The 26,551-nt window shown below is 36.0% G+C and overlaps 2 protein-coding genes across 5 annotated transcripts; both read right to left on the bottom strand.

The window, feature by feature from the left end:
- Positions 1-24,894, bottom strand: LOC120766924 (glutamyl aminopeptidase-like). Of its 4 annotated transcripts, XM_040092672.1 has the most exons (12): positions 24,823-24,894; positions 24,284-24,714; positions 18,972-19,342; positions 3,314-3,461; positions 2,785-3,223; positions 2,347-2,444; positions 1,985-2,274; positions 1,785-1,928; positions 1,537-1,622; positions 1,071-1,476; positions 725-1,003; positions 1-649 (listed from the first exon to the last, which is right to left on the bottom strand). In XM_040092672.1, the coding sequence occupies exons 1-12, from the start codon at positions 24,827-24,829 to the stop codon at positions 223-225; spliced, it is 3,126 nt and encodes a 1,041-aa protein (XP_039948606.1). In that variant the 5' UTR covers positions 24,830-24,894; the 3' UTR covers positions 1-222. The 4 variants fall into 4 exon arrangements, with proteins under 4 accessions (XP_039948606.1, XP_039948605.1, XP_039948603.1 ...); XM_040092671.1 differs by lacking the exons at positions 18,972-19,342; positions 24,284-24,714; positions 24,823-24,894 and adding exons at positions 3,574-4,503; positions 16,779-16,941; XM_040092669.1 differs by lacking the exons at positions 18,972-19,342; positions 24,284-24,714; positions 24,823-24,894 and adding exons at positions 3,574-4,503; positions 16,814-16,941.
- On the bottom strand, positions 22,141-22,644 carry LOC120766925. The gene is made up of 2 exons (XM_040092673.1): positions 22,581-22,644; positions 22,141-22,522 (listed from the first exon to the last, which is right to left on the bottom strand). Exons 1-2 carry the CDS (start codon positions 22,597-22,599, stop codon positions 22,299-22,301), a joined length of 243 nt encoding a protein of 80 aa, XP_039948607.1. The 5' UTR covers positions 22,600-22,644; the 3' UTR covers positions 22,141-22,298.
- Positions 24,895-26,551: the final 1,657 nt, after the last annotated feature.

The following is a 26,551-nucleotide window of genomic DNA, read 5'->3' as shown; positions in this document are numbered from 1 at the left end:
TTTCGCAACAAATACTTGTAATTGTACAAACAATTTCATTTTATTGTCTTCATTTCCAATTTTCGACTTCAATAAAAGTTAACAATATACACACTTTCATTAAAGTATTTACATACATCTGTTAAAATACTATTTATATTTATATAAAAATAAACAAAAGCTTTCATAAATTCACGCTATGATGACTTTGGGTGGAACAATAACAAATGCTATGGCGACACTTTAGATGCGAGCAGCTTCCGTTGTTGTTGTAGAGGATTCAGTGCTCGCACTTGCATCTGCCGCTTTTTGCTCGGCCAACCATTGAGTTATTTGCGCCTTATTCTGTTCCAGCCATTTAATATTGAATTTGACTGTTTCTAATGCTTGCTTGCGTGCTGCTGTGCCAGCACCCGCTTCAGGATATTTCGCAAAGAATGCTTCCATTTCTTCCAATTTGGTTTGTGTAACAAACCTTGCCGTAATTGATGGTATTAAACGGCCGAGATAACGTTCGTTGATGCCAAAACGTTCAACTAAACGTGACCAATTCTCGCGTACATAATCCCACACTAAACTTTGACCAATGCGATTGTTCGAAATATAGGTAAGGCAAGTGAAGTAATCTTGACCGCGTACATAGCTTTCATTCCAGGCCAAGTTGATGTAACTATATGAGTGATCAAGTGAGCAATGTCAATATGAGAGTTGCTAAGATATTATAAATTGTATTTGCAGTATTTACCGTTGCAAAATCCATGGTGAATTCACCGCCGCTAAAGCTTCCATTAATTTGACTTTCTCTTGCGCATCCGACTCGCTGATAAACAATTCCCACACTTGATTCCAAGAATTTTCATTGCCTACACTTTGCATGCCATAATAATATACAATCGTGCGTATATCAGGATCGGGTCTTACGCTGGGATTACTTAACCACTCTGTAAAGCGTGTGGCGGCTTCAGTTAACATTGGTTGGTATTCGAATCGACCAGCTAGACTCAGTATTTTGACACGTACCAAACTGAAATATTGATTTTTTATGTTATATAAATTATTTGTTTCAAAAATTTTACTACAAAAAAAATTACTTGTCCAAATGATCGTCGCTAACATTCCACGCAACATTTTCATAAGCTTGCGCAAGTAATTTCCGTCCGAAAACGACAAAGTCGCGATATGAATCTGTATAATAGAGTAGACTTCTGATATCTGAAAGACGCGCACTGGCAACACTCCATGGCACATAATCCAGTTCATTTTCTAAGTAGAGTGACAAGTTCAACGCAATACTATATTCCAATTGTGCGGCATCGGCTAAGGAGAAGACATCATTGATGAGATGCGCACGATCGGCATTGCTAAACTGGCCGCGTGCATTAATCAGCGCACTTGTCAGTTCTTGCCATTGTTCGGCTGCATAATTTACACGATAATAACCGACTTGATTTTTGTTAATCTTAATCCAATCGACAGCGTTGCTTAGCGTTATTTTGACTGCGTGTGTAAAAATATTTGGAAATTATAAAAAAATTACTTGTGATTTCGTGTATTTACCTTCATTATCGTTGTAATTGAAGATTGTGCGTGCAACCTCAGCGTTCTCGCTGGTGAAATAAGTTATCGGTATGGACCAGTGGTAGCTGTAAAAAAATTAAAAGTGATGGTTACATACATAAATAAATTTAAAAGTGCGTTTTATTAAACTATAAAATAGAAAAATTTCAAACTGACATGCTCTTAATAAAAATTGTGCCATCTTACATACATATTTTAATTTTTATATATTTATATAATATACTCACTTAAACTTGGATACTTCAAAATCGGCACTGTAGTCTTCTGGATTTGCTAGAAAGCGCTTTTGTATAAGCGTATACGTATTGCCATCCTTCTTAACCTCAACAACCGGCAAGCCCATTTGTTCAGTCCATGTTTGCATAATTAATCTGCGGAATATATTTCGTAATTACAATATACATATTTAAATGATATTCGCACTCACTTCACATCGAAATCGTATTCAAATGCTTCGATTTCGGTTAAGAAATCGTCTGTCTCAGCATTGGCATAGTAGAATTTAGTAAGGTAGTTCGTGGTAGCATTGCGGAATTTCTCTTCACCCACCAAATCTTCCAGCATACGTATAACGGAGGCACCTTTCGAGTATGTAATACTATCGAAGAGCTCTGTGATTTGCGCAGGACTTTCCACCGTTTGCACAATGGGATGTGACGCCAAAGTGGCGTCCAGTTCGAGTACATCATGCAGATCAGCAACAATGAATTGATCAAGCTAACATACGAAAACAGAAAATAAAAACAATTTAGTATAAAAATCTATGTAAATATATTAAAATTAATTTACCATAGCCCATTCGGGATGCACTTTATTCACACCCTTGTATTCAATATAGCTGGCGAAACCTTCATTTAACCACAAATCATTCCACCATTTCATGGTCACTATAAAAAAATAAAAAAAGAAAGGAATGATGATATAAAAACTAGTATTGGTTAATCAATTATAAGACATGAGCCATAATGGTTGTGATTGTACCGAGGCCACTACAATTAAAATTCCGAACACGTTTCTAATTGCACTCATTTTGCTACCGGCAACAGAAAAAACAGTGGTAAACAATTATTTAGCGAATACTAAGCACACAAGCAAAAACAATTGACAAATCATATTAATGCGAAGGCTACTACCGTGCAATAAATACGCACCGCGTTACTCCGATAAATAATTTCATCTCTTTTGGTATTAGCATATGTGGTATGTATAAATAATAAAATATCTTACCCAAATTTCCGAACCACATATGTGCCAATTCATGTGCCACTACTGTAGCCACACGCTGTTTATTGGCACTCGAACTGATTGTTGGATCATATAGCAGCGCAGTCTCACGGTATGTCACCAATCCCCAATGTTCCATGGCACCCGATACAAAATCTGGTATGGCAGCCATATCCAGTTTGGGTAACGGATATGTTACTTTGAAATAGTCAATGTAATATTCCGTAATTCCAACACCGGTTTCTAAAGCATAAGAAACCTTCTCAATTTGATTGGATGTTGCGAAAACGCGCATCTCAAAATCTTGAGCACCCGATAAGGTACCATTAACGGTCTTAGATTGAGAAGCAAAATCGGATACAATCATGCAGGCTAGATAGGTGCTCATCGGTACACTTTGTTCGAATGTTACTTCCGTAATATCACCGTTCACCACTTCGCTCTAAAATATTATAAACACAAACATACCACATTTTTATTACAAAATCAATGTGATTTAGGTTTAATTAGGTTTAAGAAATTGGAAACTTACCTGAACAGGCATATTGGACAACGCGTGGTAGCCACCATTGGTGGGCCGTACTACAGTGATAATAAAGGAGGCCTTCAGCGCCGGTTCATCGAAGCAGGGGAAGGCAGTGCGCGCATAAGTCGGTTCGAATTTTGTGGTGGCTATCCATCTGCAATTAAACAAGTTAAATATTAAATGTAATTGTATATAATTTATATGCAAAAGTTGTATGTCTAAAGAAATCATAATTTATGCAGCAAATTGTAAGCGCTTTACCACACCTGCGTTGATTTGTTTTGGTATCCAAATATGAAGATGCATAAAAACCAACAATACGGTCAGTGAGCGAACCGTTAAATGCCAAACGCAATGAATAGTTGCCGACTTGTAAAGGATCTGTGAATTCAGTCACCCAATATTCCAAAGCTGGGTGTGCAAAGGTCAAGGTGGGTGTCAGTTTATTGAGTGGCGCATCAGCTTCACCCAGCTGCATGACCTCTTCTGTGGTTACATTCAATGTTTTCGCATGGACTGGTATATAAGAAATTGGTTTCAACACTTCCAATTTTATAGTAATACTGCCTTGATATGTTTTATTCACCAAATCGGGTTGTAAAAGTAATTTATACTGGTGTGGTCGTATTTCTTTTGGCAGACGAAAACTTAATTTCTGCAATACTTTGGAAGCGGCTGCTATGGCTGGTTCAATGGCTAAAGTTGCTGATTTCATATTGATATTGGACGTGGAATGTGTCGCCGAGGATGTGGAATAATCCGTTGTTGTTCTAATTCGCAAAATTGATAAATTTGCTGGTGATATCAGCTGTTCATTTGTCAAATATTCGCCGGCTGCTGGTGTTGCCACAGCTGCTGACGTATAAGCGGGCGCGTTCACAATATTTCTACCGACGTAAATGAGCGCACCCAGCAGGAATGCGCACAACACGAAAAGTACCAAACAAAAACCGACAAGTGTTATGAACGCGTTATTCGGTTTTTTGCGTACATGTCGTGCATCACAGTCACGTATGCGGTAATGATGATCGTCTGTTGATAAACTGGAACGCGGCCGAACCGGTGGCACTTTTGATTGCGGGTACATTTTTCACTTAGCTTCGTGTGTTTTTTAATTGCACTATTATTATTTCGTTTTTTTATTATTTGTTTACTATTTGAAAGTGGCTGACATTGAGTTTAATGGCATTTTATTGCTAAATATTAAGGATGATAATTTAAGAATTTGTGTCGGATTTGAATGGCTTAAATTTGAAAAAGCTGCTCAAAGCATAATATTCGTTTTTCCATAATTTTCATTATCTTTTTTAAATTATTAAAAAATGTATGATCATTAATAAATTGAATTACAAATTTTTTTGATTTCTGAAACTTTCTCAATGTTTTGCTATTTGTGAAAGCACTTTTCGCACTCTTCTACTTCCTGCTTCCTCCAGTAAGGAAAAAAAAACAAAGTCGTTAAAGTTATTTAACGCAAAGCCCAGAAAACGAGTAGTTTCCGGTGAGTGCTTCCCACGAAATCGTATTAACGGGATTGATACGAATCTAGTACTTAAAACGATAAAGTTAGGAGAAAATAAGGGTTTACTTGGCATTTCCGCCAACAAGATGGTAATTTATAGTCTTACATACGGCCTTTTAGAAGTTAGGATGCAAATCAGAACTTTGCGGGATAAAGGTTAATTAGCTTTCTAAGTTACTTGTATTTATGGCCCAGTCATTAATTTCTAATTCTTATTTATAGAGTTTGTTGAGATCCCTTGTGTTTAAGTGTCAGTCTAATCATAGTGTTAGTTACCGCATTATTTTCTTCTCTAATATTTTTAATAGGTTCAGAAATGGTTATTTAAACTTTGACATCTAAGCGGTTTTTTAGAAGGTGCTTTTTATCCACTATCATTCAGCTTCAAACTTATATTTCCCTTATTCACTGCCTCTTATACCTGCAACGAAAAGTTTTCTCTCCAACATTATTCGTTTTGACATTTTAAGAGCACAATTTACATGGACCCGTCTGAAGAACACTAAAGTGGCGGGAGCCGTTGCATTGCCGGCCGAGCTATTCAATTACGTCGGCGAAGAACTCATAAATAGCACATTGTGTGAATAATTAAAGCCCATCGTCAGTAACTGATTGGACGAAATATCTCCTGTCATCAAACAAACAGTCATCGCACTCGCAACTAGGCACCCACGTCACTGTTGAAAGTCATAACTTCGAAGTTGTAGATAATTTCGTCTATCTTGGAGCCAGCATCAACACTGACAAGAACGTCAGCCTCGAAAAACGACGCAAAATAACTCTTGCCAACATGTGCTACTTCGGACTGACTAGACAATTGAGAAATAAAGTCCTCTCTTTATGAATCAAAACCAAAGCCTATAAGTTACTCATCATACCCGTCCTGCTATATGACAACATCTGATGAGTAGACTTTACAAAAATATTTACGAGAGAAAGGTTTTGCGGAAGATTTATGGTCCTTTGTGAATTGCCTAAGGTAAATATCGCATTCGATGGAACGATAAGCTGTACGAGTTATACGGCGACATTGACATAGTAGTTCAGCGAATTAAGAGACAGCGGCTACGCTGGCTAGGTCATGTCGTCCGAATGAACAAAAACACTCCAGCTCTGAGAATATTCAACGTAGTACCCGCCGGGAGAAGCAGAGAAAGAGGAAGATCTCCACTAAGTCGGAAATATCTAGGAGGAAAAGGACCTGGCTTCACTTGGAATATCCAATTGATACCAAACAGCGAAAGGGAAGAACGACTGACGCACCGTTTTAAACTCGGCTATAAACTCGTAGGCGTTGTCTACGCCAATAAAGAAGAAGATGAATTCAAGTTTATTCATCTGTATTCAAAAAATGTATTATATACTATATAAATACATATATGTATACATATGTATGTATGTATGTACATGTGTGCACAACAGAATTTTCAACCATAAACTCATCACATCTGTTTGATAAAATGCAATTTAAACTTGAAATCGAATACTAGTGAACATTTAAAAATGCCATTAAAATAAAAATATTTACACATGCACAACGAAGCTATAATACCCTTCACCACTAAAAAGATTTCCATAAAAAAATTTAAATTTGATTCTTCAGTACAACATGTATACTATACTATAGTGGTCCGATCTGAATTTTTTGTCGAAAATTATAGCGTTGCCTCGGCCAGTAACCCATGCCGAATTTGGTGAAAATTACTTGTTTTAGATGGGTCAGTTGGTATGACAGCCATACTCTATAGTGGTCCGCTGTTTTTATATGTTCTTCGACGTTTCCTTTCGTGTGTTCCAAACTTCGTGGCAAACTTAATATACCCTGTTCAGGGCATAAAAAACACCTAAAATGCGGGCTTTTCGCAATTATCATACAAACTTATTTTACACACATACATTTGTTTGTGTATATGTGCGCCTGCGCATCAAAGAGATTGCCAAACGATACGAAAGCTATTGCGATTGCTGAAATAATCATTCAAAAGCGTTTAATTCAAATGCAAAAACACGCTCCAAAAGCAGATAAAATTCACACTAGACAAAGTGCATTAAAACTCACACACACACACACCCATACATGCATGCATTAAAATCGAAATTAATACGCTTTTTACACACACACACATACGTGTGCAAGCCTGTTTCGAACCATTTCATTTGCATCTATTTGTCTTATTGCGAAATTAAGTGATTTTATGTGGCAGTGAATGTGCGCTTCGGCTGCTCTCGATCGACACGCGATGGCTTTTTGTTGCTTCGTGTGAAATGACAATGAGATAACTAATGAAATTATAGTTAATTTAGTTCCTATTGTTGTTGTTGTAGTTGCATGGGGCCAAAGCATTAATTGGAGCAATAAATCGCAGTGAAGTAACAGACAATTGCAATGCACTCACACATCCACACACACAGGCGCACAAAATGCACAGTAATTAAGCAAATTTCAGTTTTGTATAATTGCAATCGCAATCGCTGCATTTATGCGCTTATTCGTATAAATATTTGTAAAAACTCAAGCTTTTTGCTGCTAGTCTCATTACATTCTCTATAACATTCGCTTTTCATACGAAGCAAGACAATAAGAAATCTGCAGAAATCTTAACCTAGTTCAAGCGCACGCAAGTCCAATCGGGTATATCGAACTTTGTTGCAGAGACATTTGCATGCAATGAAATACAAAAATATGAAATTACATAGACACCCAGCAAACAATTTCTGTTTAATAACAACTTGAACTGGTGGTGGTTAAAAGCAAGAAAAATATTGCTGCCTCGAGCTAAAACGATCAACAGTTCTTACTAAAATTCAGAACATAGTGCAAGCTTACAGACAGGCTTAGAACGTTTAGATAATCATTTAGGATAATGTCAAATTCGCCTGTGTTTCTGGGTTTGAATTTCAATTTTCTTATGCTTTTGCGATCAATGCCATCTTTCTTTCATAAACTTTACCCTATAAATTATCCTGTGCTTTAGTTGAATTTATTGACTAGAAGAGCTCAGATTTGAATTGCAGAACTCAAATATTGCAACACAAGAGTGCCGAGCCGATGGCATCTTCTACGTAATAGCATTTTCTAAAACGTATATGCCATTTATGGCGCATTTCTAAAGACCAACATCTCAATCAACCTCCCAAGGGAAAAACTTAGGCTACTTGTCACATTCTGCACTAGCCACTGTAAACTCAAGAAGCTCTTATAGAGCCAAGTTTCTTGTGCAAATTGCCGGTTCTGCGACAGAATACCTGCTCATTGACTGACAGTCTGCAGACACAGGCTAAAGGCCCTTGGAGCCATGTTTCCAAATAAGGATCACATTAAAAAATATGCTACATTGAAATTTATCAATATGCTGGGGCCTAAGTGGGTCGTTGTGACTTAGAAAAGGGCACAATAGACCTTAGGTGGCGGTGCAATTCTCATCTGTTTATCTTATCTTAACATCTAAGGTTGACTAATGCTCTAAAAGCTAATAAATTATGACCTAAAAAACCCAAAAAATATCGGACTTAATTTACTTAACGCAGTTTGCAAAAATGTAAAGTCTGCCAAATGAGTTAAAGCCAAGCAGAAGAGAAAAATCGTATCAATAAAAAATATATTTTTGATGGTCTTCCAAAGGTGTCGAAATTCTTTGATTTGAAGAAATATTAACTATGAATGGGAGTTACTTATAAGTGCTTGGCTTAGATCGTCTAAAAAATGTAATAAACTGCAATCTTCTAAAATTTCCTTGAAACATAAAAATTCAAAACAATAAATTTCCAAGTATTTTGAGTATACTAAACCAAGGAATCAAAAAGAAAACATAACAGTTCAATTGACCGGCCTGACATATAGATGGCACAACTAGAATTACACCATATCATTTTGAGAGAAGCAAATTTTGTTTTTGTGAAAAAACGGTCAAAAAAATTTCGAGTGTTTATAAAATATTGCTTTTTGAGGGAGAAACAAAGCAAAAGCTTGGCTTGATGACGAGTTTCCGGACACTGCCCCGGCAAAATTATTCATTGAAGTTTGGTATGCTAAGGTTAGACGCGCCTAAAAGAGGTTGATATCGACGAAAACACAAAAACAGTCCACAAGATAATTTTGGATGACCGTAAAAGGAAGTTGTTGAACATAGCAGGCACTCCAAGAGCCGTTTTCTTAATATCTGGTTTGCAGCGATTTGTCAGTGATGATTCTGAGCAGTTTTTGGAGATGTTCAAGCGTAATAAACCCAAATTTTTCGTCGTTATGTGACAATGGAAAACGGATCCATCATTTCACTCTGAAGTCCGATCGACAGTCATACTAGTGGGCTGCACACCGTGAACACGAAGCGTGGAAAAACAATTAACTTTTTCATCGAACGTAGAAAACGTATTTAAATCTACTTAATAAATAAATTTCATATTCTATAATGATGGATAGGTCATACCCAAACACCTAATAGTTCAAACTTATGCACACACACATTATTTATGAACCTTTAATATAAAACTTCTAGTCTCTAAACATACTATTTTAATAGCTTGTTATCACATGCCATGAACATAAACATAAGAAATTGTAAGAGTATAGTGGATAAGTAGATCAATAAATTTACCAAATATCTCCTATATACAAGTTCTTCAGGTATTTATTGGCTTACGCGAACCCGGAATCAACACAATATTTTATTTAGTTGAAATGATCGCCATTTGCATTCAATTATTTTAATTCAATACAAATAACTGCATTCATACATATAGTATACAGAAAAATATGTTATATGTGAACAATTGTATACATATGTATTTATATTTAAATAATTGCAGCATAAAAACCAGTGGAAAATAGAAAGCCTGACTATATGAAAATTGAGCTAAAATAAAAGTTGACCACGAATATGAGAGGCAACCAGTTCTTTTTTTTTGTGAATGTGACAGTTCTGCAATACAAATCGAGTTGAAAACTTTTAAATACATACTTATGCTATTTTATAGCGCAAATGGCAGCAAGTGGGTCAAAGTTAATTTGTTCGTCAACGACAGTTGAAATAACTAACTTGTCATAAACGAGAAAAAAAGCTGGTTTAATGAAGAAAATAAATTTTGTTTAGTAAAATCATACAAACATACATGTATAAATATATGAATTTGTGTATAGTAATGTAAAATGAGTAAATGTGTGGCATATTATTTGCATTAAAATTCGTTATTTAACGTAATAAAAGTGAAATTTCTCGCTGCAAAAAATGACTCGAGTTCTTAACGCTCCATTAACCTCAAACAAAAACAAAGTCACAGAAACAGGCATAACCTTAAAATTATCATTTCAACATTTTTAAGCTTTTTTCGGTTTTTGTGTTATTTTTTTTGGTACTTAAAATCGTCTGCTCTTAATAAAATTATCAATAATAATTTACAGAAAAAAGTTCTCAATTAAAATGCAAGGTTCAACGCACAGAGAGATTTGTGTTTATTTTTTTTTACTTTTTTCTTGCTGAAACAAATATCGACGGGTCAATTTATGGCAATTTAAATGCATTTTTTTATTTATGTTAACACACAAAAATATTTGTTTATATATTATTTATGTGCGTGAATAATTTGTTTTTGTTTTTTTTTTTGTTGCAAAACAACTCATTAATATTCGTGGCATTGTTCGCTTGCCTCAATTATTCACCGCTAAATTGGCAAATACTGGATTGAGTTATGTGGCTATGCGGACATACAAACGAGTTGATTTTTTGCACTGCCAAAAGTAATAAAATAAATGCATGTATATATCGACACACACAGAAATTTATGGCATTTTAAATTGTGTAAATACGTTCATTTGTCGATCTGTTACTAACGAAATTTCCACCAAGCCTTATCCAGAGCTAAAGCCAATGCCAAATCGTGGGGAAATGCTGTAAGCAAATTTTGTGCGCGTAATATGCCGTTATGACTTTTTCCACTTTTTTATTATCTCGAAGTTAATTAGAAAGTCAATGAGAAGCGCGCAGAGGTTGGCTGTCTTAATAACTTCGTTTAATAAGTTGTTCATAGTCGTGAAATGGGTGATAAACACATACATATGAACATATGTACTTGTAAATGTGCCTACAAGTATGTGCAAATAATTGTGGTTATATATGGAGTTTTTTTGGAGACAAGAATTGTTTTTAAAAGAATAGCTGTCAAAGCAAGCTGTCTTGTTTCACCACTAAGCAAGTCAATAAAAAATAATAATTTCATTAATAGAGCTGCCAACAGTTTTAAAAATTAAAATAATTGATATTCACAAGAAATTTATTCCATATAGCCAATATATAAGATTTTCTAAAGAACAAAAATATAAGATTTTCTGAAGAATAATTGCTAATGATGAAACAAAGGTAACTAAACCAATCCAAAAAGATAACTTCAGCACCGCAGTTTTAATACCCTACACAGGATCATTTCACCTAGCATAAGGGGTATGAAAAAATATTTTTCTTGATTTTGAGCGGCCAGTTTGTCTAACAGCTATATGACATGGTGATCCGATCTGAACAATATTTTAAAAAATTTTAGCGCTGTCTTGGATAACAACCCATATCGAGTTTTTTGAAGATATCTTAGCAAATAAAATCGGTTTCCATACAACGACACTATTTTGATCGTTCAGTTTATATGACAGCTATATGCTATAGCAATTCGATCTGCACCATTTCTTGGAAGATTGCACCATTGCCTTCAGAAACAAGCCATGCCGAATTTCGTACAAATATTTCCTCAAATGAGGAAGTTTTCCATACAAGCACTTTATGCCGATCATTCAGTTTGTATGGCGAATATGTATAACTGTCTGATTGTCCGTAAGTGTGGGCTCTTGAAAATTTCTAGGAAGATCGAACGTTTTTTAACCTAATTTCATTCAGCGATGAGGCCTATTACTGGCTTAATGGGATGTAAATAAGGAAAATTGCCGCATCTCAGACGAAAGCAACCTGAAGAGATTCAAGACTGCCATTTCATCCAGAAAAGACAACGGTTTGATGTGGTCTGAGATCCTGTGAAATCATCGGTCCATATTTCTTCAATAATTTTGCCGGTGAGAACGACATAACCGACTAATTTATGCCTGGAATTGAAGCTCGTGACCTCGGCGACATTTGGTTTCTACGAGGCGACACAATTTTCCACACATCGCATCAATCAATGGATTTATAGAGAGAACACTTCGGTGAGCCGATAACTTCATGTTTTGGTTCGGTCGATTAGGTCACACAGTAAGACTTTTTCTATGGAGATATGTAAAGTTTAAAGTCTATTCGGACAGGCCCGCATCAATTCAAGCCTTGAAGCAAAACATCAAGCCGAAATGCCGAGTCGAAATGCTCGAACGAGTCATCGAAAATTGGACTGGACCATCTGAGACATATCTGCGACCAATATTTGAAAGTGATAATATTCAAGAAATAAATTACAAAGAATGTTCTTTCGAATGATAATGAACATACCCTCTTAAATTTGAAGTGTCTGTGTTTTTCGATAACAGTAGGGAACCTCGAAATGACTCACCCTTTATATAGTTTTCACATCAAAATAATTAATTAACCAATCTCTATTTTCTAAATTTAAACCCTTCAATGTTTTTCCTGTTATAAAAGCTTAATTATCGTCGTAGAGACGCCCATCACCTAAGCTTCATTTATGGGAGTCAAAATTTAAAGTAAGCACCGAGCATCTAATGAAGAGGCAATACTATTAACTCGTCAAAATAAACCATTTAACTGAATTTACCCCATTCATGCTCTACGTTTCAAGCGTATTCTTATATTTTTGGGATGGGAAATGTACTGACCCAACCGCAACACAAAATCATTTTAAGCCATTAAAGCGTAGAAAGAAATAAAATTTTTACATTAAACTTTTCTAAGCTGTCAACAGCTTTCTTTTCCAATGAACTAAGGCAGCGCTTGCTAGTTAGCCACACAAAAATGTAAACAATGTAATGACAACGGTTACAATTTACAATGAAATGGTGTCACTTTTTCTCAAACCCACATACGCAGAAGACTATCTTCCCATTTTAAAAGTTTTATTTTCTATTTTTTGGGCATTATTCGTATTTATTATAAACAGTTTCGAGTATTAGCAGTCAAGTATATATTTCTTGTTGTTTTTGCTATTTTTGTTTTGTTAGTTTATCATTAAGCCCAAAGCGTCCTAAATTTCTTGTGGCACAGCGTACGCAAACTGCATGCAATATGAGCCAAGTAAAGCAGTCTTGTGTATGTGTGTGTGTGTGCGTGAGTTGTGGTGGCGATGAAAAATGAGCATTAAAGCGTCTCATAAGCTGCCAGCCACATGACGGAAACCAGTTTCGCAGCGCACATTCGAAGTGACCACCACCTCACGCGGCGGGGTTCAGCAACTTCAACATTTTCATGCTTACACCGGCCTTACCGGGCGCAAACATCAACATCAACAGCACCTCACGGGCCATCACCTGCGCACTTTTCCGAAAGAAAGTGATAAGTTAGCGAGCATAGTGCGACCGCTTTACTACGTCGCGGCTAACAGTTTCGTTTCATTGCATTTTACTACAACTTGTTGCTATTGTTGTTGTTGTGGTTGTCGCTCAAGTGGCCTTTTCTACATTCTCCACTTTGGCAGCGCGAGTCTTTGATTCATTTTTGTGCGCTTAATAATTGAATGCAAATTTTCTTACAATGCTCGGGTATGTACTCGGTATAGTATATGGTATATAAATCCCGTTTGTCGGGTTGATCGGTTGTTGAATTGTTGATTGTCTATCTGCTGTTGGCGTAGGTAAGTCATGCGTTGGCTTTGTTTATTTATGCGTGGCGGCGATTGTGACGAAGGTGTGTGCAGTGTGTGGGATGAATGCGCAATAATAGTGTGTACAAATACCTACAGTATTGTGCGGAATAATGGGTGCACGTAAAATTTTGTATTTAATTTATTATTTTAAAAAGATGTTTTGTTAAAAAACTAGTTTGAAAAAGCTTCTGTGCAAGTAAGTTCATTGTTTTCAATTGAAAATTTATTTTGGTTTTGATTTCCAAAAATTATATAATAAAATTAAATTGAATTATTAATTTTTAAAGTATCCTATTTGAGCGCGATTTGCGTGTTTAGTTTTTTACATATCATTAAACTCACGAGACGGATGCTTTGGCTTTACAAATGAGCCCTTAATACTTTCTTAAAGAGTATTTATGGAAATTAGGTTAGAAATCACCTTAGTTTAGTATTAGTTTTGATTCTGAATAAACTAATGGTAGAACTATGTGTATTTATCAGTGAATATATTGTATGTTAAGCTTAAATACATTCAAATCTCAAATTAAAGAATATTTTAAGTGGTATTATTATTTCCGACACATCTGTATGCAAACAAAAAAAAAAAGAGAGCGACGAGCATATTTTCGAAATGCATACAATTATATACTATGTGAGTATCCAACTAGGCAGACTGTAGTCCCAGATTTCAAGCCCACATCAAACTGAACATATTCAAAATCGATTCTTAAACCCGATAAAAGTAGATATCTAACTTTCTTTTTGAGTACAAAATACTTTTCACAACGAATGAAGCGCGTCTAAGCGCCAACAAATTTAAAAGTGTATTTCTACCACTTCACTCTTTGACATAAGAGGGAAAACCAAACCTCATTTGAAACAAAAAAGAAAAAGAAGTGAAATTGAGGTATGAAATCGATTGAAACGAAAAATCCACGCTTCACCACGGAACGAAATGTTTTCCAAGAATACTGAAGACCACAAGCGTATTACCAAAATACTCTCCTCTCCAGGAACAAAATGTTTTCAAAAATATTGAAGATCACAAACTTATAACCAAAGTCAGAAACACAACTAATGTCGAGGAAAGATGTGGAAAAATCAACATCAGAAAGAACTTTCTTTCAAGAATACTGAAAATCGTAAACTTATGACCAAGGTCAGTAAAACAACTAAAATCGTGGAAAGAAATCAAAAAAACAACTCCTCACCTCAGAAAGAAAATGTTTTCAAAAATATTAAAGATCACAAACTTATAACCAAAGTCAAATAAAAAAACAACTAAAGTCGAGGAAAGAAATCAAAGAACCAACTCCTCACCTCAGAAAGAAAATGTTTTCAAAAATATTGAAGATCACAAACTTATAACCAAAGTCAAACAAAAAAACAACTAAAGTCAAGGAAGGAAGTCGAAAACTCAACTCTTAATCGCAAAGAGAATTTTTTTCCAAGAATATTAAAAAATAATTAAAATCGAAGAAAGAAGTTGAAAAATCACCTCCTCACCTCAGAAAGAAAATCTTTTCCAAGAATATTGAAGATGCCAAACTTACAATAAAAGGCAGAAAAACAATTAAAACCGAGGAAGGAAATCAAAATGTTAACTCTTCACTTCAGAAAGCAGTTTTTTCCATAAATACTGAAGATCGCTAACTTCATCCTGCAATCACGACGAACTTTATTTAGACGACCCAATGCGTCAGTGGCTGCTGAAAATATTGAATTTTGTAAAGTCGTGTATATGATAAAAATTGTTCTTAGTTATTGGCTTGAGACCGGCCGTCCAAAATTATTCCTGAACGATGGGATTCAAACCGTAATACAAAAAAAATTTTGAAGTGATAATAGCTACGTCGCTGAAGGAAAGAATTCTGTTAAAAAAGAAATACCGATGCAGCAACAAATTTCACCGATTGTTTTTAGAAAAGTATATTTTGTAAAAATGTGTTTCGCTTTTTCAAAAAAATATGTATATATATTTTTTTAAATTTGTTCCGTTATGTCAAAACCTGCGATACTCAGTATATAATTTATCATCCAATAAAAGTTCCCTACATCAATTAAGAAAGACTTAATTTACAAACAGTTCCTCCCCTCCCTCTATCATCCGTATAACGGTGCATTACGCATATAGTACGTCCATACAAATTTATTCATGACTCTTCGTACCTCGTACGTCTTCTGTACGTAACCTCAACCGCTGATGACTCAAAGAATTGTAATTGTAATTCGGTTTTGTTGTGGGCGTTTTTGGCACACAAGCTCATCAGGCACACCAATCACGACATTTTCACACACAACATTCAACTCGTGTAAGAACTACATATGGTAAATAGTTAAAATGTAGATATGTATGCATGAATATGTACAAAAAATGATAATGGCAGCGACTAGAACTTATTCAATCGCATAATAACGAGTGATGAATAGAACTTGTCTGCTGCTGGTACGATTTTTTTGCTGGCGTTAATATCGATGTTGTTGTTATTATTGTTGAAATCATGAACTAATTTCGCGCTAATGCCGTTGCACACTACGTCGCCGCCGCATTTTTCGCTTGCTAAGCTTGATTTGTTACACTTTAACAGACTTTTTCAACACCTATTGTTATTGTTATTGTATTGTTTTCGTGCAGCATCAGCTCAAAGCTATTTCTTACACAGTTGTTGTTGCAAAACAGTGATATGATTAATAGCAACTTTTTGATTGTATTATTATTGTCTTTTTTGCTTTCTTTTTCGTATTCTTTTAAGCTCGTAATTCAGGTTTTCCAAGTCAACGGCACACAGGCAGCGCTAAAAACCTTTCTCCAACAACAACACAAGCAAAAATATCCAAATAAAATGTAATAACAAAACATCTGCCAACTGTTTTTGTTGGTACTTTCTCGGACCGGCTCGAAGAATTGCACAAATTTGCCAATGAAGTCTCTTTTAAATTTAATTATATTTTTTCACGAAGCTTTTTCTGCCTTTCAAAAACATTTTTGTAGCTACCAATAGCACGCGCACATGAATTATTGATTTCTATTTGATTTTGTGTTTTTTTTTTTTTAAATGACAGCGTTAAAAATCGTGTATTGAAAGGCGTGAATAACTGCGCTGCGTGATATCTGGTCCGTCAATTTGTCAGCTGCGATCAGTGACACCTCACGTCAGCGCCTCGTATGCACTCGCTTACTTTTAACTCTTGTTTTTTTTTTTTTTTGTATTTACATAGTCACTATGCGTCGTCGTGGTTTTAATACGAGCCGTTAGTTTACTAGTTAATCCTCTGCTTTCTCGTTCAACGTGCGCACAGCTCACAGCTCACACAACCGGCGCGCTCAAATTCACGTACTCAACTGTCGGAGCCGCTGTTGATGATGCGGATTCTAAGCGGTCGTCCAAAGCGAGGCAGTCAACCAGCCGCCGCGCGCTCTGCCACTGCCGTTGAGCTGAACTTAGCGATGCAAGTTGCTGTTGCAAAAAGCAGGAAAAAAGCTGGTCTTTGACATTTTAAGCTTGAATGGTTGTTGCTTGGCTATTATGTTCATCGATTGTTATTGGAGATTGGAAGAGTTAGAGTGAAAAAAGAAAGAAGGTAAACAAGATTGACTAGCATTTATTTGCGGAGAGCGTTTCATTTAGCAGGCTGAGAGCAATGTTGAGCTTACGCGCCAATTTCTTACTCTCTGCGTTGCAGTGCGAAAGGCGTTTGGGGGATATTGGCAGATAAGGAAGTGGCTATAAAGACGCTTAAAAACGAGGCGAACGCATTTTCCCATTTACGCAACACGCGCATTTACGCTCAGCACGGCTTTGAGGGTCCACTCAGCAGACACTCTTAATGTCTTGCCCATTGTAAGTACTGGTTTTAGATTTCAAGTCCGCTCAATGCCATCTTTAGTGTATTTGAGCTTTCAAATCCTTGTTTTTACAGTTTCGCACACTCATCTCAGTTGCATTGCGACCCTACTACTTATGAAAAGCTTTGATATACTCTTTTTGATCACTTCTGAGATAATACAGAATTGTTTATATCCCCTTTTGGAGAATTGCACCGGACTCCGAGCCTCCTTCTGAGTCGATGCACGCTGCCAGGGCGATTTCCAAGTATCGAAGGTGTCACGGAAAGCATTTTCCGAAATAGCCTTGAGAGCCGAGGTGGATGCTGCTTGGATCCCCTCTTTCGTCTCAAAATGCTTGTCTTTCATTCGCCTTTTCACGCAAAGAAACAAAAAAAAAGTCCGGGAGGCCACATCTGGGCTGTAGGACGGCTGCGGAAGCGTTGGAATGCCGGCCTTGTTTAGGTAGTTGTTCACAAGAGAGGCGATGTGAGCCGGGGCGTTGTTGTGGTACAAGTTCCAATCGGCCGCGATGTCTTGTCGGACCCGATTGACCCTTCGTTTGAGTCTCTTGAGGACATCCATGTAAAACTTGGCGTTGACGGTTTGTCCAGGAGAAACAAATTCATGGTGGTCGATGCCTTTGATGTAAAAAAAGACAATGAGCATCGTTTTTCATGGTCTTCATCAGCGATCTCTTCTCTTCTTCATCGAAACATAGCACTTCTTGCTAAAGTAACATCTGGGTAAGCCTGCTTGATCATATCAAACGTCTCTGTAGCAGACTTACCGACTTTCACACAGAATTTAATCGCGTACCTCTGCTCTAATGGTCGCTGCATTTTCGGCTTGCACCATTCACAGAAACACGTCGCGCGAAAATGTTTGTCCTGACTCTCCGGATGCTCGGAGACAACTGACCAGCCGCTCGTTCGTTAGCTCGGAACGCCCTCTATCGAATCCAGCCAATGCGCGCACGCTCCGAAGTACAGTAGTGGCGGAAGAAAACCAGTCTATTACCTTCCGGACAAACCCTGTATACACGCTGTTTATAGCCTTCAATTGTTCTCAATCGCAGATAATCTTCACTTCACATTAATATCCGTGTGAAAAAATTGATTACTCCATATTTGTACCATATATCGAGTTTAATTAAAAGCTGAGAGACGCTTAGCCTTTAAAACGAGGAAGTTAGGTTATGCAAAGTCTATCGATCCTGTCTGATTCTCGATGCTCTCAATGAAATTTATTGCCAAAGGAAGTGGTTGGATCCCAAAACTCAAAAGCGAAGGCGTTATCAAAAGCTGTATAATTTATACTTTTTTTGTAATGTCAGTTAAGGCATTTCAATTTCAACATCATCATTCTCTGCTCTCAAACTACCTTAAATTTTCTCTTTGAAAGTTTTGGTTTTTGAAAACTCTTTAAGCATTATGAGGAATAATATTGCGTTGTAGGAATAAATATTCCTAAAAATTTCCCACTGATTTAGTGACCATAAAGTAGTAATTATAAACTTCATACATTTAGATGTATTTATGACTCACCTGTCGGCATTTGTTTCATCCTTGTAAGTACTTGAGTACATGCCGCTTAAGCCACTCAATTGGCAGGTGAAGTCAATATTGACCACATACGGTGTGGCCGTACGCAACAACTCCTCCAATTCGATGATGAGTAGTTCACGTTCCTCACTCAAGGTAAACGACTTTACACGAATGCGCATATATGCCATTACATTGAGAATTGTAATACCGCCGATCTCCAGATCCTTCGCGTGCAACACAACCAAATTTGTGGGTACATCAATTTCGATTTGTACGGTCACGGAACCTTCGCAGGTGTTCGTTTCGTAATTCGGATGCCAATAAATACGATACTTGACTGGACGAATATCGGTTGGCAGACGATAGATAATCTAAAGAAAGACAATCAAATTTAAAATATTGCTGATGGTTAATTGTTTGAAATAATGGAAGGAGAGTTTTAAGAATGTGGGATAGGTGCGCAGAAAGTATGAAGGTGGATTTCGTATTCAAATTGAATCAAAGAAGGTATGTTGGCTCTTCCGATGTAATTATGTAATACTGGTAGTATGGTATAAACCTACATAGGTGCTTTGAAAGAGATACTGGGACATTAGAAACAATGCTGACACCCATGTAAAGTCAAAAAATATTTTTTCAGAAAATAAATTAAATACCACGACATCAAAAAGTTATCTTTAAAGCTATTAAACTAATACTTTGTGTGAAAAAAAGTTTCCAAATTATTCAATAAAATTTCAATCTTTCAAACCAATGGTTATGATACTATGGTCTCATCATATCTTAATTCTCCATGAGCCTTATTTTAATCCTCAATTAATAACGACTCAGATATCAGTTTCTTAATAATCACTTCTTATATACCATACTGGCATTCGAAGAGGTATTCAAGTTCCACAGAACTCATTTTGATGGATTCCAAAATGCATAATATTCAGAAAATTTTACCTTTGAGCTAAATAATACCCACATTAGTTTCCCTAAAAGAGGCGCGTTATGACTATTTATTGCCCAAAAACTATTGAGAAGTAATAAAGCGGGTCCTTGACTGAATTTGGCTACCATGTTTCTTTATTATCTTTTATAATCTCATTTTAAATAAAAAAATATTTACTTTGAAATATAACGTCTTCTAGCCCATAACTTTAAAAATAATTTTTATGTAAAGAATGATCCAAAATCCTTTACATTTCGATCGGTAACTGAGTCTAGCAGTCACGGTATAGAAGAATAAATACTATCTATCCAATATCGCTAGAAAAATACGTTAAACTCGTTGACTAATTATAATATAATTATTCTTATATTTATTGTTTTTTTTCTGAGATATCTAATTCCAGGATTTTTGCTTTATCACTGTGTTGCTTTCGTATAAAAACAACTATAAGCTCATTGATACATATCTACATGTATGTAACTAATATTTTATCTATTTAAGTAGCGGCGGAAATGATTTTATGGATAATTTGTTTAGTTGCCCGCAGTAGTTATAAACCATTTGAAATTCAACAATAAAAAAGAGCTTTGAGCAAAATAATACTATAAAAGGTAAAAGGTGAAAGGGGAAATGTGTGGTAGGATGAAGTATAAACTTGGTTATGCAACAAACATTTTTCTGTTGGAGATATGGCACTGCTATGTTTAAAATAATTTAAAAACAGAAAATTAAGAGACGCAAATATGCGTCAGGTTTCGACTATGATATCAATCGATTCTTACCTTTATTTACTCTTTATCTGAGATAAGGAGAGTTTCAATAATTATTTTCATTTTACGATCTTCATCCATTCGATTGATTCGATTCGATTTTGCAACCTTGCAAGCAGAGTTATACCGTATCATGCCCATATAAAGGTTTTGATTATGTCTACTATATAATTTATCGGTCGTACCTCTTTTCTGTTAAGTGTAAAGTATTAAAATATCCAATCATTGTGGGACTTGAACTAAGTTAGCACTTTGTCGAGATGTCATCCCTAATGTTAAGCTAAAAAGGAGGTGTTTTGCTGATATTCAATTTACTTAAACTCAAGCAAATTTTTTTTTTCTAGAGTAGCTAGGACAATATAAATTTTCAGCTAGTTGGAAACAGAGATTTTTTTTAATAAATGTCTATCCTATCATATAACGGCTGATCTAAGTAGAGGTACTTGAGAATGTTTATTGCGCGCTTCGATCAACTTAAGGTCAACATAATCGGCCTACTATGCATACTATTCGCAACACCTTTACTCATCTTGAGACCAAGCATTCATTGTTGGGTAATATTTGACCGCGTAGATCACCTCCTGCACGTAGTGAACAAAATATCCATTTTAAGTCTTAAATTGAAAGCATATAAAATACAGCTTGAGCAAGAGCTGAAACCGCTCGACATTCCCGAGCGACATCACTTTACTCTATGGGCTCTTGAAAGAGTACCAAGAAGATCCCATGTTTTCAAGCCAAATTTTGTTCAACGATGAGGCCCATTTCTGGCTCAATGTGTAGTTAAACAAGCAAACTTGCCGCATTTCGGACGAAGAGCAACCTGAAGAGATTCAAGAACTGCCATTTCATCCAAAAAAACACGGTTTAGTGTGGTTTGTGAGCCGGTGGAATCATCGGTCTTCAATAATGATGCCGGTCAGAACGTAGCCGTCAATGGCGACCGTTATCGCGCCAGGACAACCGACTATTTCTTGCCTGAAATTGAAGCTCGTGATCTCGGCCACATTTGGTTTCAACAAGACGGCGCTACTTTCCACACATCGCATCAATCAATGGATTTATTGAGAGAGCACTTCGGTGAGCAGATAATTCCACGTTTTGGGCTGGTCGATCGTACACCAAAATCATGTGGTATCACACCGTTAGACTTTTTCTGTGGGGATGTGTAAAGCCTAAAGTCTATGCGGACAATCCGGCTTCGATTCAGTTCTTGCAGCAAAAGATCACGCGTGTCATTCGCCAGTTACGAGTCTTCTGCCAGTAAAATATCATCACTTATAAAATACGGCCCAGTGGACATGGTCTTAGCTCGATTTTGCGAACCACCACTAAAATACGACTACTTTTATCCGCCTATAAAAACGTTTGCTAAACATTTATTAGACAAAAATGCAAATTCCGTTATATGAGAAGTACACATAATTATGTTCTGATATTCGTCGAATTCAAACACTTTTTTGTTTTTCGTTTGCCCGATTTTACTGATACTAATTAATTACACACAAAATGCGAGTATATTAATATTGAATTTTGTTCGAAATGGCTAAGTACATTAAGGTTCATTATACGCGTTTGGAAAATTATTACACATTAATTTGTCAGACGAATTTTGTATCATTAACTTGATATAGAAGTTGAAGCCGTTGTTACTGTTGGCGTCATGCTGGTTGTTGCCTTGCTTAAGGATTCTATAAACGATTGCAAAACTTCCAATTTTTCTTCGCACTCCTTCAACTTCATGTTTGTATTGCTATCATCAACCGCTACAACGACTAAGACAACAATCAGAACGGTTGCTGTTAGGCCTAAAGCAATGGCAACCGTACGAGCTGTCAATTTATCTGTAAAATGTTTATCATTTCAGTTAAATCATAACAAATTAACTACACAGGCTCATACCCAGAATTTTCGAAAACATCTCGGCTGTCGAAACAGAAAACCGTGGCGGCGAAACGAACGGTTTAAGCGATTTGTTACTTCTAAGTAAATACAACACTAATTAGCGCAACGCTTATCCGTCAATTATTTCTAATCGATACAGTTTTTGATATTCCACGCGCATTCTAACAAAATATTTGATAAATATATGCATATCATACTATGTTATATGCATACATATGGATATCTAACGCTTTTTAAATACAAAGAAGTACCGCTTATCTTTATAGCATGCGGCAATAATGGTTAACTTTGATAAATACCACCGATCGCCTGTCGTGCGTTTGTTTTGTATCCACATTAGCTTATCTAAAAGCATTGCATTATAATTTCGATCTTGACCAAGAAAGCTTATCAAAATTACTTTATGACGGCTATTATCAACAAATCAACGATGTTTTTTCTTCCAATTTGACTAATCACGATATAAGTTTTTTATGCAATGTCAAGTCGATATCCACTGACGTATTAAGTGAATAAAGTTTTGCTTTTGGATATGCTTTATGAATGGACTTTAATTACTTTTTATTAAATGATAAGTTACTGTGTAGTCCATGGGTTTTTCCATGATAGTTAAATGAAAAAAAACTATGGTGAATTTTTAGGTATTATTCAGTCAAAACAACAGGAATCGCAACCACAACTATTAAGGCTCAGTTAGACTGTTTTTGTGCCGATAAACCCCCCGATTACATGTAAATCATTCGTAAAAAAAGATCGATTTAACTTGTCTTTAGTTAGGAACTTTCTGTGATCCCGCATTAAAACCCTATTTTTGCTTTTTTGCCCACCTCAAATAACTCGGAAAACATTATGGCATGATAGGTAAATATCAGTAGTTAATGAGTATATGTATATCGTCGCCTAAGATGCAGAATAATATAACATCACTTTTCATAAGTTTACAGGCGAAGGAGAAACGATATAATAGCAACCACTAGTATTGAAACAAAATTTGAGTTTTGGTTGTAGAATGCTTATATACTGGTTATAGAGTGGTTATATATTGGATATATATTGGTTATCCTACACTCAAATTGAGAGAAAATTAGAATTTTAGTTATAAAACAGTAATATATTGGTTATTATATCTTACAACGATTTTCAATCTTTTTGATGATACGTTGTTTTGCATTTTTAGATGACGATATGGAATGAAATTAAGCGTTTCTAAATAGCCTTGATTGCAGCATCCGTAAAGTGAGTAATGAGAGGGCGATTTTTATAAATTATATATTTATTTAAAAATATATAATATTTGATCGGCTTTATCCTTCATGGATTGTAGAGAGTATTTCTAACTTCTCTGTGCCATCGAAAAAAGTAAGCAGACTTCCTTCATATTTTGTTTCTGAATACTTCTAATACAATTAGTCTTCATGGTTTTTTAAGCTATCAACAAATTTCATAGGCGCTATTTTTGAGTATCAGCGTATAAGGGCATATAACGATACTCAAAAATAACACCTTTGCCATTTAGTGGGCGCTCAAAAAACCATCAAAATCTGAATGTGGTTCTTTAAGTCAATAACAAGCATTTATAAGTTGATATAATGAAAATATAAATTTCCAAGCAGCAATTCCAAGAACTTCATTCACATTGTCTTAAGACAATTTCAACACCAAAAACGACATACTTTAATAATAAAAAAATGTATACATACCTCTTCGGGATTTGGTAGTCCAGGTGGTAGGGTTGGATAATTGGGATTCGAGGTTACGGCAGTCGACTGCGTACTCGGCACAGTCATGGTGGGAATTACAGCACCGTGTGTGGTACGTGTGGTCTCTGTCGGTGTTGATACAGTAACAGTCGTTGGATTGGTTGGATCCGTTGGATTACCAGGCTGAGCAGTAGTTTGTGTTGGATTGTTTGGTGCTGCCGTCGTTGGTGTTGTAAGCGTTGTAGGTGTCGTAAGCGTCGTAGGCGTTGTGGGCAGTGTAGTGGGTAGCGTGGTGGTTGCATCTAATTTATCCAAAGCATCTTGTAATTCATCCTCCAAATCCGCCTTCTGTACGGCCAGAACAATGGTTGAGACCATGAAAGCCGTTGTAGCAAGTGCAAGGCATATTGCAATAACTTTAGCTGTCAGCACTGAAAAATTATAATTACATAAAATTTAGCCAATTCTAATTTAAATATTTTGTATTCTTGTTGTATTTTCATTATATGGACGAATTCTTTATCCTTTTTAATACTCACGCGCCATGTTGTGCTGCTGCTTTTGTGATTTACGGAAAAAGTTTGTTTTAAGCAACTTATGGACTTGTTCGTAGGAGTGGTCCTTACGAACTAATTAATGTATTTCACTTGGGCTCTGAGGTTGGGTCATTTTACATATCGACTATCCAATTTTATCGCTTTTAGTATGTCATTTATATATGATAAACCCATTTTATTTTAAGCGATATGAATATACGAAATTTTTAATTGCGGGTAGTTTTATTAATTTTTATTACTCCAATAACCGATATTATCGGTTTTTATCATTTAAATAGTCTACAAACGCGGACGTGTGACTTTCAAAGACTTTTGTCTGCACTTTATGGTATATTACTGTGTGGAGAACCCTAGAAGCTTGGACTTCTGGTTGAACTTCCATTTACTTACTCCTGCTTTTGATTAAAATGTTTTCTTTTTGTTGATTTTTTTTGTAAATAATTTATTACTTATTCACGCACTTATATACTGGATGTAGATTTTTATGTGACCTAACTTCATTTTACAACAGTAAGAGAAAATATAGAATAAAACAAGTAAGGAAGGGCTAAGTTCGGGTGTCACCGAACATTTTATACTCTCGCATGATAAAGTGATAATCGAGATTTCATTATACGTCATTTACATGTTTTTCAAATACCGTATTTTTGTAAAGTTTTATTCCGCTATCATCATTGGTTCCTAATGTTTATACTCGTATTATACAGAGAAGGCATCAGATGGAATTCAAAATAGCGTTATATTGGAAGAAGGCGTGGTTGTGAACCGATTTCACCCATATTTCGTACGTGTCATCAGGGTGTTAAGAAAATATTATATACCGAATTTCATTGAAATCGGTCTAGTAGTTCCTGAGATATGGTTTTTGGTCCATAAGTGGGCGAGGCCACGCCCATTTTCAATTTTTAAAAAAAGCCTGGATGCAGCTTCCTGCTGCAATTTCTTCCGTAAAATTTAGTGTTTCTGACGTTTTTTGTTAGTCGGTTAACGCACTTTTAGTGATTTTCAACATAACCTTTGTATGGGAGGTGGGCGTGGTTATTATCCGATTTCTTCCATTTTTGAACTGTATATGGAAATGCCTGAAGAAAACGACTGTGTAGAGTTTGGTTGACATAGCTATAGTAGATATGTACAAAAATCTATATCCGAGATATGTACAAAAAACTTAGTAGGGGGCGGGGCCACGCCCACTTTTCCAAAAAATTTGCGTCCAAACATGCCCCTCCCTAATGCGATCCTTTGTTTCAAATTTCGCTTTAATATCTTTGTTTATGGCTTAGTTATGACACTTTATAGGTTTTCGGTTTCCGCCATTTTGTGGGCGTGGCAGTGGGCCGATTTTGCCCATCTTCGAACTTAACCTTCTTATGGAGCCAAGGAATACGTGTACCAAGTTTCATCATGATGTCTCAATTTTTACTCAAGTTACAGCTTGCACGGACGGACGGACAGACGGACGGACGGACAGACAGACATCCGGATTTCGACTCTACTCGTCACCCTGATCACTTTGGTATATATAACCCTATATCTGACTCTTTTAGTTTTAGGACTTACAAACAACCGTTATGTGAACAAAACTATAATACTCTCCTTAGCAACATTGTTGCGAGAGTATAAAAATAATAAAATTTGTGTAGGATAAAACACATTATTCCACTGAGGGCTCCATTAGGTCCAAGAAATTCAACGAACGTTAATACTTTGC

The sequence above is a fragment of the Bactrocera tryoni genome, chromosome 1, assembly GCF_016617805.1.
Source record: "Bactrocera tryoni isolate S06 chromosome 1, CSIRO_BtryS06_freeze2, whole genome shotgun sequence".
Lineage (NCBI taxonomy): Eukaryota > Metazoa > Arthropoda > Insecta > Diptera > Tephritidae > Bactrocera > Bactrocera tryoni.
The sequence above is the reverse complement of the archived record's forward strand: the minus strand, read 5'-3'. Positions and strand labels throughout refer to the sequence as shown.

Coding starts and splice junctions, on each gene's coding strand:
- LOC120766924 (XM_040092671.1), bottom strand. CDS start 4,394: ATGTACCCGCAATCAAAAGTGCCACCGGTTCGGCCGCGTTCCAGTTTA. Junction 3,462..3,573: donor ACCAAAACAAATCAACGCAG/GTGTGGTAAAGC, acceptor GTTTAATTGCAG/ATGGATAGCCACCACAAAAT. Junction 1,623..1,784: donor TTTGAAGTATCCAAGTTTAA/GTGAGTATATTA, acceptor ATTTTTTTACAG/CTACCACTGGTCCATACCGA.